This window comes from Nannobrachium achirus (genome assembly GCF_963921795.1).
Source record: "Nannobrachium achirus genome assembly, chromosome: 2".
Classification (NCBI taxonomy): Eukaryota; Metazoa; Chordata; class Actinopteri; order Myctophiformes; family Myctophidae; genus Nannobrachium; species Nannobrachium achirus.
Genome location: NC_137811.1, coordinates 14,250,902 through 14,269,876, shown reverse-complemented (window position 1 = coordinate 14,269,876; position 18,975 = coordinate 14,250,902). Strand labels below are relative to the sequence as shown.

Here is an 18,975-nt window from a genome sequence, read left to right as displayed (position 1 = left end):
AAAACAGCAGATAGATGTTATTTGTCATATCTACCCTGTGCAACTTTTGTTTTACGAAGCCAAAAAAACAAAAAGAAAGGTATTATTTTTTTATTGGGACCTACGTCGCAAGTATACTATGAAAACACGCACATCTTGTCCACGTATCTGTCACGCCTGACAATGTGGTTCTATGGGTTTGTCTGTGGTTCTATGGGTTTGTCGCTCTGACATCATGCTCTGATGTCACTGTGATGTCATGGGAACCACTCTTAACAGAATGTTTGCCGCTCTGACATCAGACTCTGGCTTGATGTCCCTTTTATGCCCATATATGGAGATCTCTGTCCCAATGTCTGATATACATCACTGGCCAGAAGGCCAAGAATTGGTCGCATGTGAGGCGTCTTACTAGTACATAATGTTCCAATGTTCAATAACAAAAAGAGGAATGCAATAAAATCGCTAAGTCGCAATTGTTTTGTTACGACAACGAATGGTCAACTTTAAAATGTGGTAATGGTGACGGCGCCCCCTACCTACCTGTAGTTGTAATGTTCCCTGGGAGGCCCTCCTCTTCCTCTGCTCATAGCGCAGGAGGCGGGGGAGGGGGGAAGGAGGCGTTATGTCCTCTGGATGCGCGCCGGTAGTGTGTGTGTGCGTGCAAGGTGTCCTGTCGGCCTTGGCAAAGACGCCCCGGAAGAAGAGGAGGAGAGACAGACAGAGGTGATGGCAGCGACGCGGCACCTGTAGACAAGACAGGACGACAAGGACGCACGGTTTTTTAACACACGCACTGCCATGGAAGTCATAAGACGCCGTTTAACCCATTTAGGCCTAGAATTATTGAATGCTTTAACTATTTAAAAATCACACCCGTGTGAAGTGGAGCTGTGTGTGTGTGTGTGTGTGTGTGTGTGTGTGTGTGTGTGTGTGTGTGTGTGTGTGTGTGTGTGTGTGTGTGTGTGTGTGTGGATCATGTGTACCGATTTTTGTGACATTTGAAGAAAATATGTAGGAAAAGGAGCAAAAAGTGTGTTTTGGAGAAAATTCAAGATGGCGGAAAATCTATCATGGCGCAAATGGGCGTGGCCTATATGGGGAGATGCGTCATGACCCAAGGAATCCAGGGAAAAAATATTTTTAATTTTCCGACCTACGGTTCAAGAGTTACAGGCCAAAACGTAAAGTGGGGTGTTATAGCGCCACCATGAGGCCAAATGACACAATTATTTTTTATTTAATCCTTGAAATCATTATGAACCTCCTCTCCAAGTCTTGAAACTGTAGCCCCTGTGGTTTGCGAGAGACAAATAATTGAATGTGAGTTTTTGCGATTCCCATTCTAAGTCAATGGGGAAAATTAATTCACTAATAAATTAATATCAATTAAACTATAGAACCTTTCTCTTAGAAAAGTAATAGCCCACGATTCCCGAGTAAGCCGGTCGATTTGACATATGGCGCGAGTGTTTGGTGGCAAAACTGTGGGACTAGTGGCGTGCCGAAGTTTAGGAAGTTCAGGCTACATACACACAGACACACACACAGACAGACACACACACACACACACACACACAGACCCACACAGCCACGTATAGGGAGCCTGTGTTTCACACAGCTCCAAAAATAGCAGCTATACAAGCTCACAGCGCGGCACCGAGTGCCGCGCTGCGAGCTTGTAGATCTGCTATTTTTGAAAAATCGTGAAAAAAAGAATTTTGACCCGATTCTATAAGTGTCTTTTGAATCTTTCTAAGACTTTTTGAAAAACCTATGTTTCCATGTCAGCAATCTGGCCAGCCATCGTCAAAGAAAAGGTCCTTTTCACTCAACTGGAGCTCAGTTAGTCTGTTCTTGAGAGACTACTATGTCAGTGGTTCTCAAACCTTTTCATGTGAAGGACCCCCAAAATGATATGTATTTGGCCACGGACCCGCATCTCAAAATATCTAGTTCCAGGGACCAACCCAGAAGCAAAATTTGTGTTACAAACGTTCGCTTTGAAAATACATATATTCAAAGATTGGCACACACGGTGCCGCGCTGTGAGCTTGTATATCTGCTATTTTTCACTGGTTAAAGCATTCAATAATTGCACTGACAGACGTCTAATAGGCCTCAGTTCTGCGTTTTCAGTGATTACACTAGGGGGCGCTCTTCTCCGATGTATAAACGGTGCTAGGTTGCTAGCAGACGGATACAAACCGTAATTACGCCAAAAGGTTTCTCTCCGTCCGTTGTTTAGAAAAATCTATTTATCTCCATTCTTTTGGTCAAAACAATCGACAACTGCATCAAAAGTCATGTGAGGTTGTATATTTGTAATTCTCCTACAAAAGAAATCCTACAATTCCAAGTGCTTGACAGGGTGTGGGGGTCACCAGTTCAAATAGGATTCTTTTTGGGGGTTAGAAGGTCGATAAGGTTGGAAACCAGAACCACTATTAAATTCTGGGAGTCTGGGACTACAGAATTCCCAGAATTCTGTAGATCTACAAGCTCTCAACGCGTCGCGATGCGACGCGTTGTGAGCTTGTAGATCTGCTATTTCCAAAATGTTTGACCTTTTTTTAAATATATGAACATTTTTCAACATTACAACGATTATGAAAAATAATCACGATTATGTAAAAAAATCACGATTAGACGATTATGTAATAATTGTGACAGCCCTATTCGGGCCGACAGCAGAGATAATACGCATAAGCATTATGTATAAGCAAATATGTATGTGGTAAAAAAATGTATGGCCTAAATATTGGCCCTACACATATCGGTCAGGCTCTTAATTGGAAATTGTCGTAACCACGGCTCTGTGTTCAGGAGAACAGTACATTTCACTTCTAATTTGACACTCCGCTGAGGGTTCGTGATGGGACCCGCTATAATAATAGAAAAGATGGAGACATTGGTGTGTGTGTGTGTGTGTGTGTGTGTGTGTGTGTGTGTGTGTGTGTGTGTGTGTGTGTGTGTGAGACAGCGTGACAGAGTGACTCCCCTCCCCGACTCTGAAACTCAATCCCAGGGTAAAAGGCTGACACATTAATAATTCAGCTTCTTGTGACCATTCTGTTTTATTTCTGGCCTTACAGAATAATCTCTGCTCTGCGGATCCATAGCGGGGGGAGAGAGAGACACAGAGAGAGGGAGAGAGAGAGAGAAAACTGAGATGTTCATGCAGATGAGAAGGATGTGTTCTAAGGACACAGACAAGGTCGTTCCTGACTAACTGAAGACTGACTGAGTGACTGGATGAAAGATTATTCATTGGTTCAACACCAATGCTGATCCATACTTTAAGCCAGTTAGACCGGGTATGCATTATTGCGTATCATTTTATGCTTTAACTATTAAAAAACAGCAGATATACAAGCTCACAGCGCGGCACTCTGTGAGCTCGTAGATCTGCTATTTTTGAAAAATGGAATTTTGGTCAAAATTTGTGCAATTCTTTGAATATATTGACCCGATTCTATAAGTGTCTTCTGAATCCTTCTAAGGTTTGATGAAAAAGATATGTTTCTATGTCGGCAGTGCTCAAACCTTTTCATGTGAAGGACCCCCAAAATTATATGTATTTGGCCACGGACCCCCATCTCAAAATATTGTATCAGGGACCCCCCAGATGGAAATATTTGAGTTACAAATGTTCCCTTTAAAAAAAAAATATTCAAAGATTTGCACAAATCTTAATGATTTAAAAAAATAGCAGATCTACAAGCTCGCAGCGCGGCACTCGGTGCCGCGCTGTGAGCTTGTATATCTGCTATTTTTCAATAGTTAAAGCATTCAATAATTCTAGGCCTAAATGGGTTTTAAAAAAAAGGGCCCAAGTGGAACGAATCATCCTAAAAGGGCTTTAGAAAATAAACCCAAACCTTTTGAACATTTAGAATTTCGAGTCTATTGGCGTTTACCGTCGTCGCTGTCGGGCAGAAACCTACTTATCTCCATATTCCATTTCTAACTTTGTGGTTTATATTCGTAGCGACGTATCAAAAGTAGCAGATCAACAAGCTAGTAGATCTGCTACTTTTTTCAATCTTTTTAAATTGGTTCAGGAAAAGTAACTGTTTTGGACATACGAGGTTTCCACCCGTTAAGACGATATAAAATATTGCACACTGCGTGCTTTCTTGCAAGACCAAATGAATGATTCATACTTTACATCTCATTCGATTCGCTTCATCTTTAATAAGGTTAGGTAATAAACGGATTAAAAATGTCAGGTGTATTAATGGAAACCTTACTGAAAGAACGGGTGGGTCTCGCTTTGAACATGTGCTGTGAACAAACTTTTACGTCGCCATGAAATGATTATTAAATTAAAACCGGGGAAAGCATTCGTCTCAATTTAGATTTGCGTTGGCTATACAGAAATAGCAGCTGTACAAGCTCCCAGTGGGGCACTTTCTGCTGCGCTGAGAGCTTGTACATTTGCATTTCTTTATTATTAGTATTTATTTTTTTCCAAGAACTACTGATATAGAAGGCATCGTAGTATCGGCCTCAGGTCTAAAGGGGTTAAGTAAAATTAAGGCACACAGAGAAAACATGACAAGTTTTACCCTGAGGGACAATTCCAAACTGGACTTTTTAGGTCGCCTTCTTCGGTCGAGTCTGGTTGTGAACTGTCTGTCATCATTACGGAATGGATGGATCGCTCCCTTTCAGCCCGACCTACATTATCGCTTTGACTCGATTGAAGTGACGTTGTGCGACTCCCGGCCCGTGTTTGTGGGTGTGCATTCAGCACAGCGTTCTGACGAGTTGACTTCTTCATACAGCAAAGGGAGGGATGTGCGACTTGGAAGCTGTAGCTTTAACCCATTTAGAACGGGTACATTATTATTGCGTATCATTATTTTATGCTTTAACTATTGAAAAATAGCAGATATACAAGCTCACAGCGCGGCACCGAGTGCCGCGCTGCGAGCTCGTAGATCTGCTATTTTTGAAAAATCGTTTTGACCCAATTCTATAAGTGTCTTTTGAATCCTTCTAAGATTTTTTGAAAAACCTATGTTTCTATGTCAGCAATCTGGCCAGCCATCGTCAAAGAAAAGGTGTTTTTCACTTAAATGGAGCTCAGTTAGTCTGTTCTTGAGAGACTACTATGTGAGTGGTTCTCAAACCTTTTCATGTGAAGGACCCCCAAAATGATATTTATTTGGCCACGGACCCCCCATCTCAAAATATTTAGTTCCAGGGACCACCCAGAAGCTAAATTTGAGTTACAAACGTTCACTTTGAAAATACATCTATTCAAAGATTTGCACACATTTTCACGACTTTTTCAAAAATAGCAGATCTACAAGCTCGCAGCGCGGCACTCGGTGCCGCGCTGTGAGCTTGTATATCTGCTATTTTTTCACTGGTTAAAGCATTCAATCATTCTAGGCCTAAATGGGTTAAATCTGCAAACAGATGGCTCGGTGATCTCGCGAGGCCAGTTAGTTGCCGTTCTCCAAGGTTGGAGGGGCCCAGCAGCACCACGTGAGAGCGTGTGCGAGGTAGATTTTATTTCAACCTTAAATTGTTACATTTATAATTCATATTTGAATATAGATTGGAGTACGGAATATGACATTGATTTGACAGCCTTACATCCTAACAAAAATTAGGGATGCACAATATTGATTTTTTGAAACGGATACCTTCCTGCTTCAAGACCGGTACCAATAACCGATAATACATTCAAAAAGACATACTACTGAGCATCTGTGCATTTATCATGTGTCATATCTACCATGTGCAACTTCAAAGCCTAAAAAGCCAAGCAGAAATGTAATTTTCAACGACAAAAACACAATAAATCGTTAAAGCAGAAATAAGCAGGAATCATGCAATTACTTATTTTTTTTAAATATTTTTTATTTTATTTTATTCAGGCGGCTAACAATGCTCCCTAAAGAAATGTTGTGTGTGTGACACTTCCTGGGGCTACAATCTGCCTCCAAAACTATTATTTTTATCTGTGAGAAGTTCTGTCTTTGGTCGATTAAACTGGGTGCCCATCCAAAATAACAGACCAATCATTCAGGACCGCCTCTTGTTCTTGTTCAGATTGGTTGACCTGTCTGTCAATCCTTCTAGCCCTGGTCGGCTGGTTCATGCACCAATGAACTGCTAATGACAGAGCTTCTTACAGATAAAATAATAGTTTTGGAGGTAGACTGCGGCTCCTAGAAGCGCCACAGAGACTAGATTTTTTAAGGGAGCATTGTTAGCCGCCTGAATATAATAAAATAAAAATAAAAAATAAAAATAAGCAATTGCATGATTCCTGCTTATGTCAGCAGAAAACTGCTTATTTCTGCTTTAATCGCAATTATTTGAGTGACAATAATCGCCATGTAAAATGTCATAATTGTGACAGCCCTACCGCTGTCCATCTCTTGGTGATCGAATCCCAGTAGCCGGTCTTCAAAAATGGCTTCTCCATTTCATTAAATAGATCGGGTTGAATCACCTGGACACCCAACCCCTCTCCGGTACAACCTCTCCAACATATAGTGTGTCATATTTGACAACAGTCTAGAGTAACAAACTGTCAATAATGTCCGTATCACTGAGACTGACAACATACTGACACCCAATACTGACCCACCTTCCAACTGGCTGCTCTGTCACTGCACACACAGCCACACAACGGGTGTGTTGGCAGATATGCCCCGAGCGGTTCTCTGGACGTATGGAAACTCAGTCGGGCGACGTGGTTCATTAATTCAGAGCGTCGCACTCTAGGAGCACTCGAGAGAAGCCAGATTTTTGGCTCTGATGTCTTATCAAATAGCCCGTCTACAAGTGCACACGGCATCGCAAACCAAACACGTAGAGCAGCGATTTTGACGGTCAAAGCACTCAACTGCCCGCTCAACTGAAAAAGACAAGTTGAATGAAATATGAACATGAAAAGATAAAAGTGGCAATGTCAGTAAATTTGTGTTTTATTAGTATATATTAACTGTTATCAGATTGCTCTATTCAGTCAAAACCAGAGCAAACAGTCTGCAAAATCATGTATCGAATGAATTGTTGTTTATTCCTATATTTATTCATTTTCAGTTATGACCGACCATCAAACTAGACGATAAAATGCACTGGTATTGGATAGACAGTATCAGAATCTTTATGGGAAACATTGGTAACGGAACATCTCCTCTAAATAGGGGTGGCAGTAGCTCAGGGGGTAGAGCCTGGGAGACAGAAGGTTCCTGCTTGGTTCCATCTCAGGCTCCCCCTGAGCTAGTGTCACATTGTCCTTGGGCAAGACTCTGAAGCCCTAACTGCTCCTGATGAGCAGGGTTGGTACCTGGCTTGGTTTTCCCCTGCCGGCATGAATTTTTGTGTGGATGGGTGAATGCAGTGTTGCCATATTTTGCAAGAGAAACAAGTGGCCACTTCTACAAAAGAAAGTTTTACCACTTGAACGCTAGTGTGTATTTTACCATCTGCAAGCTCATAATGTGTCACGTTGCAGCGCCGCCCTTGTGAGCTTGTAGATCGGCAGTTTTTTTCAAACACACACCCGAAAACGAATTAAGTGTTTTTTTTAAACACAAATCTTGAATGGGCCAATGTGAAAAGGGTGCCATGTCTTTGGCCTTTCATGGCAATTGGGCGCTGCATTCATGATTTGAGGCATTTTGTTCCAAAAATGTGTTTTGCATAAGTCAACCTGCTGGTGGCGCTAAAAGAGGCTAATGTGATATAGAGTGACATTTGTTCCTTGACCGAGTGGGAATGTGCGTGAAGTTTTCACAATCGCACAATCTGCGTTCAAAACGGGCTACTGCAGCAAAGTTTAATCAGGATTGAATATGAAAAAGCAAAGATAACCGTCTTGATCACATGACTATAGAGATCATGTTTACATATTTGCGTGAAATTTTGATCAATCTGAAGGAGTGATATCTACAAATTAGTTTTAAAGTCAGCCTCCTGGCGGTGCTATAAAGGGCAGATGTGAAAATGCAGGGCAAGTGTTTTTCCTTGTGAGTGCGCATACAATGTTTTATAGTGATCTGTGGAGTCGGCCTGTTATAGCGCCACCATGAGGTTGATGGGAAAATGTTCAAATGCCATTTCTTCCTTGGCTAAATCTGAAAGACGTTTCGTTCAATCAAAGACTAGAGATACTGTGTACCGCTTTGCGTGACGTTTGGACAGGGAGTCGATATTGCGACGCAGCATTTGTTTGACGTCCCATTAGTTGGACGCTGGTGAATGCTAACCTGTTGAAATGCTACCCTGGTGAATGTTAAGCACTATGCCTAAACCTAACCCAAACCTCGGTAAAACTAACCCTAACCATTAGTCGAACTAATGACACATAAAAATAGAGCGTTTTCCCGTTTGGTCAAAGTCTGTAGGAGTAGTGTCTAAAGATGGCCTCCTGGTGACGCCATAACAGGCCCATGTGAAAAATGAGCAGAGGTTCTGCTCAGGCACAGTTGCGCTGCCATCGTGCTAACGGTGCCAGATATAAGCTATTCACAGACAGACACACGGACGGACGGACGGACAGACAGGGTGCAAAAAAAGATGTTCTATGCCATGCCTTTCGGCCTGGCGGCGCCAATTTTACATGAAAGCACCATTTAAATAGGGACTTTATAGTATTAGCATCTACAGCTGCGATAGGATGGGCCTTGAATGGAATAGTGTTCACATTCAGAATCCTCAGTGTTAATGTATTCATGTTCAACTCTCAAGAGCAGAAGGAACAGGGAGGATTTGACAGCGTGCTGGTTGGTTGAACAGTAATGGGGTACGACACCTGCAGGGGTTACACACAGGGCTGGAGGTCACACATGTTGACCCCAGGGGCATCACAAGGGGGGGGGGAGTGGGACTGAGTTACTAGGGCCCAAGGTGGAGGGGCCTTAATTATTTTATTCTTTAGCTATTGAAAAATAGCAGATATACAAGCTCACAGAGCTTGTAGATCTGCTATTTTGGAAAAGTCCTTCACATGAAAACGTTTGAGCCCCACTGACATAAACATAGGTTTACACATTTTCACGATTTTTCAAAAATAGCAGATAAGCTCGCTGTGAGCTTGTATATATCTGCTATTTTTCAATAGTTAAATCACAAACCGTAATAATGTGTTCCCAGTCTAAATGGCTTAAACCCCCTCCCCCTATGAAGAACATCCATGGGGGGCCCGCAGTGAATCCTTGTACCCACTACCCAGGGCCCAGAATTTGGTGTGACACCCCTGGTTGAAGCTAATGCAGGTCAACAACACTTCCACTGACACAATAGGTGACGCACTGTGAGCTTGCATATCAGCCATTTTCTTTTGGGGGAAAGAAATAGAGATACAATTGAAACATTTAACGTGTGAGGTAGATTTTTCATCGAAAAAGAAAAAAGCATCAGTCTATGAATGAGAAATTGCATCGTTTTTTACGTTACGCCCCGGGCGTGTAAAGACCTGTATACATATTATAACCTTTCTAGGAACAGAGAGAGTCCTAGAGTGCAAATCTGGTACAATTTACAGTGGAATTGCTAACACAGACGCATCACTCTGCCTCTCCAGAGGAAAAGAGAAAAAGCTGATGAGAATGACAGGAAATGATAGCTGCATTTGTGAATGGACTGAATGAGACATAGGTTTGTTTTCTTTCTAGTCCCCCCATTCTGAATAAGGTAGGTTACTGTAGTCAAGGAGTGCAACAATCTACCAAAAGCTACCGAAGCTAAATTAAAGCTCAGACTGAAAAAAAAAAAAAAAAAAAAAAAAATGGTTGTACGTTCATGCCATGATGTGCAATTTGTGAAACAATGTGAAAAGAGGCCCCCCACACTAGCGCCGTTTCCTAAACAATTGACACACAATTATGAAGTTTTAGTAATATCGTTCTGCTGTTCTACATAATGCCAATGCCAACCAGGTGAAGAAATCACACACTGAGGCCTTTGCTTTAGGATACAAGAAGTGGGCACTTTGATGTGAAATTCGACATTTTGTCCAAAATGTAAAAACAATTCATATTTGAACATTTGACATAGTAATGTAAATATACACGATGTGAACATACACAGTACATTATTAGCAGACTTAAAGACTATGCCCAAAATGATTGGATATACAGGTTTTGTAGCAATGTGTGGCAATTGTAATGTATAAATATTAGGCATTTGTAAAATTGGCATTTTTTGTTACCGAATATAATTCTTAATTTACATCGAGGTGCCCACTCTTCCTTTAGTGCCCACTCTTCCTGTTACCTTGCTTTTATGTTGTATATTAAATATTATTACGATTTTTAATGGAAGATGCTTCTGAGCACATTGCCTGTTTGCTCACTTCCAAAGCTCTAATCTTAAAATAACCGAAAATTACCCATCTACAGTACAAGCATCAACTATGTTAATCCAAAATGACTTGAAATCGGTCGTGGCAGCGACTGAGAAGTTTTAATCCATGCGCACACCCAATCTGAGCACTTTCGAGAGAGAGAGAGAGAGAGAGAGAGAGAGAGAGAGAGAGAGAGAGAGAGAGAGTGAGAAAAGAGGTTTTGACAGGTCTCTCACCCACAGCAGACGGCTTCTCCAGTCATCAAGACAGACAAGACAGAGGTATCGTCACTTCCAAGTAACAATGACATCCTCCTCAGCAACAATGAATGCACCACTTCTCTGTATCTTAATGGAGCCTATCTTTACACCACATGAAACACACAGTGAACGATGCGTGGTAAAACACAAGTGCATGTGGTTGTAAGAGGTCTAAGGTTTCGTTTTCCTTTCCTCTCGACTGTTTACTTTCCGTTCTGTCACGCTGTCGCTGTTACACCGACATCGGTGACCCTGTGGAATGCTGTGACTACTACAGAGGCATTTCCTTTTTTCTTAAAGGGGTAGTCCACCCAAAAGAATTTGATGGATGTACAGTATGTTTATTTATTAAGTAGGGATTACAGACTAATAATTGCAATCTTGGTCTGAAAGAAATATTAGCAATTAGTTTAATATGTCAATCTTAATATGTACCCCTGGCAAAGACATGAGAGACATATTATGTATATTTGTGCATTAAAAAAAGAAAATCTACTGAAGTCATGAGTCCTAGTTCTACCCTTACAGAACAAAACACTTATTTTTAACTATCAAACTGTAGAATACAAATATATGTAGTTATATTAAAACCCTGCAAGACCCGAACTAATTTCTACTTGCAAAAAAAGTAGGAGTCCTAATCAGAGGAACATTTTTAAGGTTTTATAGCCATAAATCATGCTCTAATTTGCATTTTGCGGATATTTTTCACAATAATAACATATGTACATGTTCTAGACATTCTAATGATCACCCAAAAAAATATTACAGGCATTTTACTTATGTTTTTGTGAGGAATAGCTTCAGTGAAAAAGAGAGATGTTGTTCGTCTAGATGCTGGAATGTCAACTTCTCTGGGAGGTGCGAATGTCAGCCTCTGTGGGGGGTATTTATATGCAAATATCGTGGCCAATGGCATTGTAATACTAAACAATAAGATTTAAGGCTGATGTTAATGTGAAAAAAGAACAGGAAAACTAATTGTCATTTTTTTTTTTAAACAATTTAAAAAATGTTGCCAAAAAGCTACGCTGGGCCTTGCAGGGTTAAAGAACAACCAGGATTCCTTTGAACAACCAATAATAAAATAAATGAATGTAACCACTAAATACTTTGTCGTATGACAGCATCACAAAGTAAAAATAGCTGATCTACAAGCTCACAATGTGTCACGATTGTGACACGTTACAATCGTTAAACAAACGTGTAAACGATTATGACAAAATATTTGTGACCATGTCAAATGATTCTGATTAGACGGTTATGTAATACATTGTGACAGGCCTAAGTCTTATCGCCCACTTCATCTCTCTTGCAGGAATTCAGGTTGCTTAAATGGCATATGATTGAAAATCAAGGAACCGTCTTTCACTTGACACGTCGGTTTTCCACCCTGCTTTTGAGCATCGACCAAATTACATGATTATCACATTCCATTACAAATGTGTTATACCAATGAATGAATAAGACATCTCTTAAAAATATATGTGTGTATTCACTCGTTGTTGGTAGAGGCGATGTCAAAATGTGTACACTATCTTCGTTCTCATATGATGGAAACCTCTCTCTCTGCGCTTACAGATGCATTTGTAAGTATATTACTACTGGGAGAGACTCTTGCCCTATATACTTGACCTGGGTCTCCCAGGGCTCTATACTTGGCACGCTACCTTGTTCCTTACACCAAATCTCTTTGACGAAAATAGACAATCTAAAAGCTCACAACGTGTTGTGTTGCAATGCATTGTGAGATGTATTAGATCAGCTATTTTCGCAGGATGTTCGCCCAAGAACAGGGACGCTAAGGATTCATGTGCCAGAGGAATTATCCGTCAACCATCACCTGTGGGTTCTTGAACTTTTTGACAAGGTTGAGAAGTTTCTCTGACAGGATACATAGCGCAGAGTTGCTCCGAATTCAAACCATCATGGTGTTTATTTCACTTTGTGTCCACTCCTTAACGAGTTTGGGTGCTTTGTTGATACTGTGGGCATCTCATGTATCTCTAAAAATAAAAATAAAATGCCCAAGCCTCCGTCCTTAACAGAGCTACAATGCTACAGAGCAGCAATACTACAATGCTAGGGTTACATCTGCAGTACTACAATGACAGGACCGTCACGGCCATGAAGTTTTAGTTGACGTCCGATTAAATGACATAAATATGGTCAAAACAGGACATATCCCTCCCTAACAATTTTATACTTTAAAATAAATCTTCCAGAGTGCATTGTGGTTCAACACATTGTGAGCTTGAAGAGCAGGTATTTGACACTTTTTTATTGTTTTAATGACCTAAATAATGATGCCACCTTAAAGGAGAATTCCGGTCTGTTTTGTTGTTAATTTGTCTAAAAAAAACATATTTTATCAACATTATAAGCATTCCTTTCCATTTTGGCATCCGGACTACAGACTTCCAATTCCTATTGGATTCAATACGATTCGGAAGTCTCAAGAGAAAAGATTTCGAACCGAACACGGGTACCGTTTTACGGCAGAATCTCGACAATGTGACTTAAGCCTGGAGTACAACGTTGTTGCTACATCTACAGTGTATTAATGAAGGGGCAAAAAAAATAGTTTTTTTGGAGACATTAATTAGAAAGATTGTTGGAAAATGTGGCAATAATGATAGAATTGCTACACTTCATTTCATCCAACTGATCTTATTAAATCATTTTGATTGTCTAAAAAAAGAAAATTGTGATCGGGCGATTTTTAAATCATTTTGATAAACCCGCTGGTACTCGCAGCAGATTTTTGCATCGTTTATCGGTAACTTTCTAGGAACAGAGTGCCTAGAGTGCAAACTGCTGTTGTTTACTGTAGAAGCGCTGACATGGATGCATAATTTCCCTGGCAGTCCAAAAATACTGAAAACCGCTGATGAGAATTACAGGAAATGATGTGAGCTGTGTTTGTGAATGGAGAGAATGAGGAAGGAGAGAGAGAGATAGAGAGATGAGGAGGAGAGTCAAATGTGGGTTTACTTTCCTGCCCTCGGCTGTGTATCATTCAGGGACACACACGAGACAAGGACATTACACACACAAAGATCCTATTAATATCTAGAGTTTTAAAGATGGGAAAAATAAACCTTGTGATCGAATGAAAAAAAACCGCAGGTCAGAGTGGATGCCTTTTTTTAGACAGACTTGTGTGTTCCAAGAATAGTTCGACTCACTATCACAGCCCGCAGGCCCATCCCCGTACTGGACCGTCCTAAGACCACATACTACAGAAGGTGTGTCAAAAAGTACCAAGTTCTCAAGTAGGGACGGGACGTTAAGCGGTATTATCGTTTATCGTGATAAAAAAACACTAAAGATAATCGTATCGTGCAGATTTAATTTATCGTGATATTGTCCTCCGTCATGCACAGGGATCAATTCACCTTTTATTTTCTGAGCTGCATATCCGGTACCACTTAAACCCTCTATAATTGTTAAAAGATACTTCTAAACAAATAAAATCTTGTTTTTAGAAAAACACTGCCTCATCAAAGTATTAAATTGTGACTTTATACATGGTCAGATACTTGAATGTGTCCTTATATTATCATCATTTACCCAAATGCAGCTCAAGTGGATTTAGGAGGTTTTTGACCATTAATGTGGAGATGAATTACACCATGAACTCAAGCAAACAAGTAAGTAAATCTTCTCTTCTGGGGGTCCCTGGAACAAAACCTTTTCAGATGGGGGTCTGCGGCCAGATACATATACATTTGGGGGTCCTCGATTTTATAATTTGAGAACCACTGGTTAGGTATAGCATACACATTTATTTTAATTAACCACAAGCTAACAACAATGCCTCTAAACATTGTTTTTGCCTTATATGACATGAGATAGTGATGCTAGGTTGAAAGTATTTACAAATAGACACATGTAGGCTAAAGAATTTGCGGATAACCATGTTGTAAAAAGGTCACTGATTGGTTGGATTGTTCTCACCAGGGCTGAACGATTGGGTGAATGAAATATGGATGGAAAATTAAAGATTTTCCCAACTAATACTGCGATTCAATTCAAGTCAAGCTTCAACTATACTCTTGTGTAACTACCACAGCATTACACATTAATATTATAATAATAATAATAATAGAATAGTCCCAACTCCAGCATGAATTTATATTTAAAGGAGCATACTGAGATGGTGTTGTTGCCCATTTAGCCCCTTGAATACAATTTTAAGTGTACTTTATATGGCTTCTACAAAATGAGCTAAACGTAACAAGAAACATAGCCTATGTATATATTATGTATTAGCTGGCTTTGTGGACCAAATATGATCCTCTTTTCATCTAAATTAATTGTGGCCTCTGCAATTTGAAAACAGCAGTAGGCCTAGGCCTGTTTCATATTGCGATTTTGAGCATTTCTTTCGATTAACTGCCCTACTTATTACCACATTAATATTTGATTATGTCTCTGCATTATTTACCAACATAAAAGCAGGATTATGTGCATTTGATAGAAAAGAATCAGTTTCACTTTGAAATTTAAAAAAGGAAGTTAAATCAAACGTGTAGCACTTATAACAACGTGTTTCTATCAAGGGCCTGTTCCATAATAGTAAAAATAGCAGCTTAGCTGATTGCATTTATCAATCACAGATGGAAACCACATTTAAAGGACACAAACACACACACAGGTCACACATTGAAGCTCATCTGCCTGTTAGACCTGCAACTTTAAATTAAAACCCTCATGGACTGGACTGGACACCAGGAGGTGTGTGCGCGTGTGTGTACGCGTGCGTGTGAGTGCGTGATTATAATTATATGTGGTGTCTGACGACTACACGGCGCGCGTGTATGTGTGTGCGCGCGCGTGCGCGTAGCCTTGTGTCCGTGGCGTGTCCCCCGCGTGTGGTCGTCTTCTTCTCCTCGAGTGTGTGTGTGTGTGTGTGTGTGTGTGTGTGTGTGTGTGTGTGTGTTGCACTGCACCATTTCTACCCGCTCTCTCTCTCTCTCTCTCTCTCTCTCTCGCTCTCTCCGTCTCTCTCTCTCTCTCTCTCTCTCTCTGCTCTCGTGTAAAAAAAAAAAAAACGCTACAGATAATCGCCGCTCGGCCATTAAACCGCTCCGAACGCGTCCGTTAGCGACCTAAAACCCATAAACAGACAGAGAAATAGCCACATTAGCTGTGTGTGCGCTCACCTGCTGGCTGTGTTCGCTGGTCTCGGTGCTACGGGCTGCTGGAGGTTTGAATGCCTCGGCGTCTCAAACAAACAATCAAACAACGGACGGGGGCTGAAGCCGGTGACGTCACTCGTTCCGCGACGGCGCTGCCGACGCACGCCCGGCGCGCATAAATGGCGTCACGCCGTCACGCACCCGGGCCGCGTGCAAAAAAGAAAAGGAGAAGAAAAAAGAGAGAAAAAAAATCACATCCTTCTCTATGGTATGTATGGTCCTCTGACTGTCTTGAACGGTGGTGGAAAAAGTACTCATATTTTCTACTTTAGTAGGCCTATATGTTTTTTCTCCAAATAGCCACGGTATAAAATAGGGGTATAGTGGTTTATAAGTTATATCAGCTAAGTAACTAGTTTTCAAATAAATATATTTGAGTAAATGTACAATAGTTGGATACCAGATGTAGTGGAGTAGAAGTAAAAGTATTGAAAATTGGAAATACTCAAGTAAAGTACAAAAATAAAATAGGCCTACTACAGTACTTAAAGAGACTATGACATGGTCCGAAATGATCATAGTATGATATACAGTAAGTCACGTGGTCTGGTCTCTCTGAAAACAGTTTGAAAAGGCACGTGACGTAGGCTACTGTATTTGGCCCTCGCGAAAACTATAGGCTAAATATGTGTAGAAATTATATTTCCACACAAATCTCTTTGTTACATCATAATTGTTCATGCATGTGAGTTTGTTTATGCTTATTTATTGAAAAGGTGAAAACACTAAAAGTTAGTGCTCTCTGGGTGTCCAGTGGGGAGGGAGACTTGACTGTCCCCAGCTACCAGCGCTCTTAGAGCGGGGAGAGCATGGGGGAGAGGTCTGCCTGACCTGGAAGAAATGCAGATTTCGCAGCATTTCTAAAACTATTCATTTCAGCTTTGTGCTCTTTTGGGTCTTGAGCTAAAAAGTTTGGGAACCACTGACCTACAGGAAGGTTGAGCAACAGGGAAATCTGGGCACTAGACTAGAGGTGCCCAGTCTTCCACATTTTCCAAGCCTAGGTGCCTAGATTTCCCTAGTGCCCTAGTTCCCTAGTGCCCAGCTGCCCTGATTTCCCTTGTGCCCACTCTGTTTTGGTGCCCAGATTTCCTTAGTGCCCACTCTGTTTTGGTGCCCATATTTCCCTAGTGCCCAGAATGTTTTGGTGCCCACCCGTCCTGTTATCCTCCTGAGGACATGGCGCATAATGGAAAGAAATAATGGAGAGTACTGTTTAAAATCACACCCGTGTGAACTGAGCGGTGGTTCCCCCCCCCCCCCCCCCTTCCCCCCTGTGTGTGTGTGTGTGTGTGTGTGTGTGTGTGTGTGTGTGTGTGTGTGTGTGTGTGTGTGTGTGTGTGTGTGTGTGCGTGTGTGTGTGTGCCTGGTCTGGCCTGGCCTGAACAACAGCGCCCCTCCCTTAACATGTGTGGTCAGAAAAGGTTACTGCAGGCTACAGACAGACAGACAGACACGCAGACAGACAGACCCACACACACGGCCACGTATAGGAGCGTTGTGACCACCGCTCAAAAAAAGAGAGAAAAAAGGGGGGGTGGGGGGGGCGTGAGCGAACACAAAATGTTGGAAAGTTGTGGATAACTTAAGTTATCCACAACTTTCCAACATCCCATAATGCATTGCGCAGAAGTTGGACGGAGCTTCCAGCGTCGCAGCCGAGTGTGATCTACAAGCTCACAACGGTTGCATCTGCGACGCGACGTGAGCTTGCTCTGCTGTTAACCAGAAGTGTGGTGCAAAACATTCTCCAGTAAATTCCCGCGGAAAGAGGTGGATATGTTGCACTATAACAAGCAGACAAATATCAGTAATGTTTGTGGAACTTCAGAATATGAACCATTCATCTGCTGGGTGGCTAATACTGTTCAATATTGATGGTGTTTCTTATGTCTCCTTTAACCCTGCTATATCTTGCATGATTTCTCCTATACTGTATCTTTACTGCAGTGCTCTCTGGTCTGTATATATCTAAATTATCTGACTCCCAGTTTATGCATTAGGCGACACGACAGACGAGACCCATGTAACTCTACACCAGGGGTAGGCAACCTTAGGCACGGGTGCCAACATTGGCACAGGGGAGGGTGATCGCCGGCACACTGGCAGAAGTTTGAGAGAGAGGATTTTTATTTTAAAAACAAAACTTTTTTTGAATGTGGTCAATTAAATGAAGTTAGCTAATGAATAGCTAATTACATCTTGCACAAAATTCTACATTCATTAAAACTCTGAACTCTGACTGGGGAGGGAGTCAGGGAGATAGGTGGTTTATTGCTCTGGGTCTAATGATCCTTATAACAATGTCCTGCTAATCAAAATATGTCAAAATATTTGTCATTAAAAAATGTAAATGTGGTCAATTAAATGAAGTTAGCTAATTTATAGCAAATAACATCTTGCAGATAGTACTACATTCATTAAAACTCTGAACTCTGACTGGGGAGGGAGTCGGGGAGATGGATTATTGCTCTGGGTCTAATGATCCTTATAACAATGTCCTGCCAATCAAAATATGACAAAATATTTGTCATTAAAATGTACCGTATGTTGACATGGCACACCGACACTCTAGAAAATAAAAACGTGGCACTTCATTTCAAAAAGGTTGCTGACCCCTGCTCTACACAAATGGAACCAAATGACGTCATTTTGGTTGGTTCCATTTTCTTTGCAAAAGAAAGGTAGGACATCTATCCACAATTCCACATCAGTTTATTTTAATACTTTTGCACATTTCAACAGGGCAATTCAGTCTGCTTTACATGAACACCCTCCACCTGTGTCCGTAACCTGGGCATCATTCTTGACCCCACTCTTTCATTCCTCCCCCATGTAAACCAGGTCACCAAAACTGCCTTCTTCCACCTCAAGAACATTGCCTGTCTCATTCTCTGCAGCTGAAAGACTCATCACTGCTTTCATCACATCCCGCCTCGACTATTGCAACAGTATCCTCCATCCTCAATAAACTTCAATATGTCCAGAACTCTGCTGTCCGCCTGCTCACCAGTACCCGCTCAAGAGACCATATTACACTTGTCCTCCGTGACCTTCACTGGCTCCCAGTCAAACATAGAATCCACTTCAAAGTACTCCTAAACACCTACAAGGCACTAAAAAATCTCGTCCCTCCATACCTCTTTGACCTCCTGAAACCTCATGTTCCCTCCCGCTCCCTCAGGTCTGGTGACGCAAACCTCCGTGTTGTCCC

The 18,975-nt window shown here is 41.4% G+C and overlaps 1 protein-coding gene across 4 annotated transcripts in view; it reads right to left on the bottom strand.

Moving 5' to 3' along the window:
- The window catches only part of adar (adenosine deaminase RNA specific), a 73,431-nt gene extending 57,603 nt beyond the window's left edge, over positions 1-15,828 (bottom strand). For 3 of the 4 annotated variants that reach the window (XM_080753158.1, XM_080753161.1, XM_080753160.1), the window contains exons 1-2: positions 15,726-15,828; positions 523-726 (exon numbers count right to left, since the gene is read on the bottom strand). In XM_080753158.1, coding sequence (XP_080609284.1) covers positions 523-569 — 47 coding nt within the window. In that variant the 5' untranslated portion in view covers positions 570-726; positions 15,726-15,828. Of the gene's footprint in view, positions 1-522; positions 727-10,533; positions 10,696-15,725 lie in introns of those variants that run through there. The other variant, XM_080753159.1, reaches the window with a different exon arrangement.
- Positions 15,829-18,975: the final 3,147 nt, after the last annotated feature.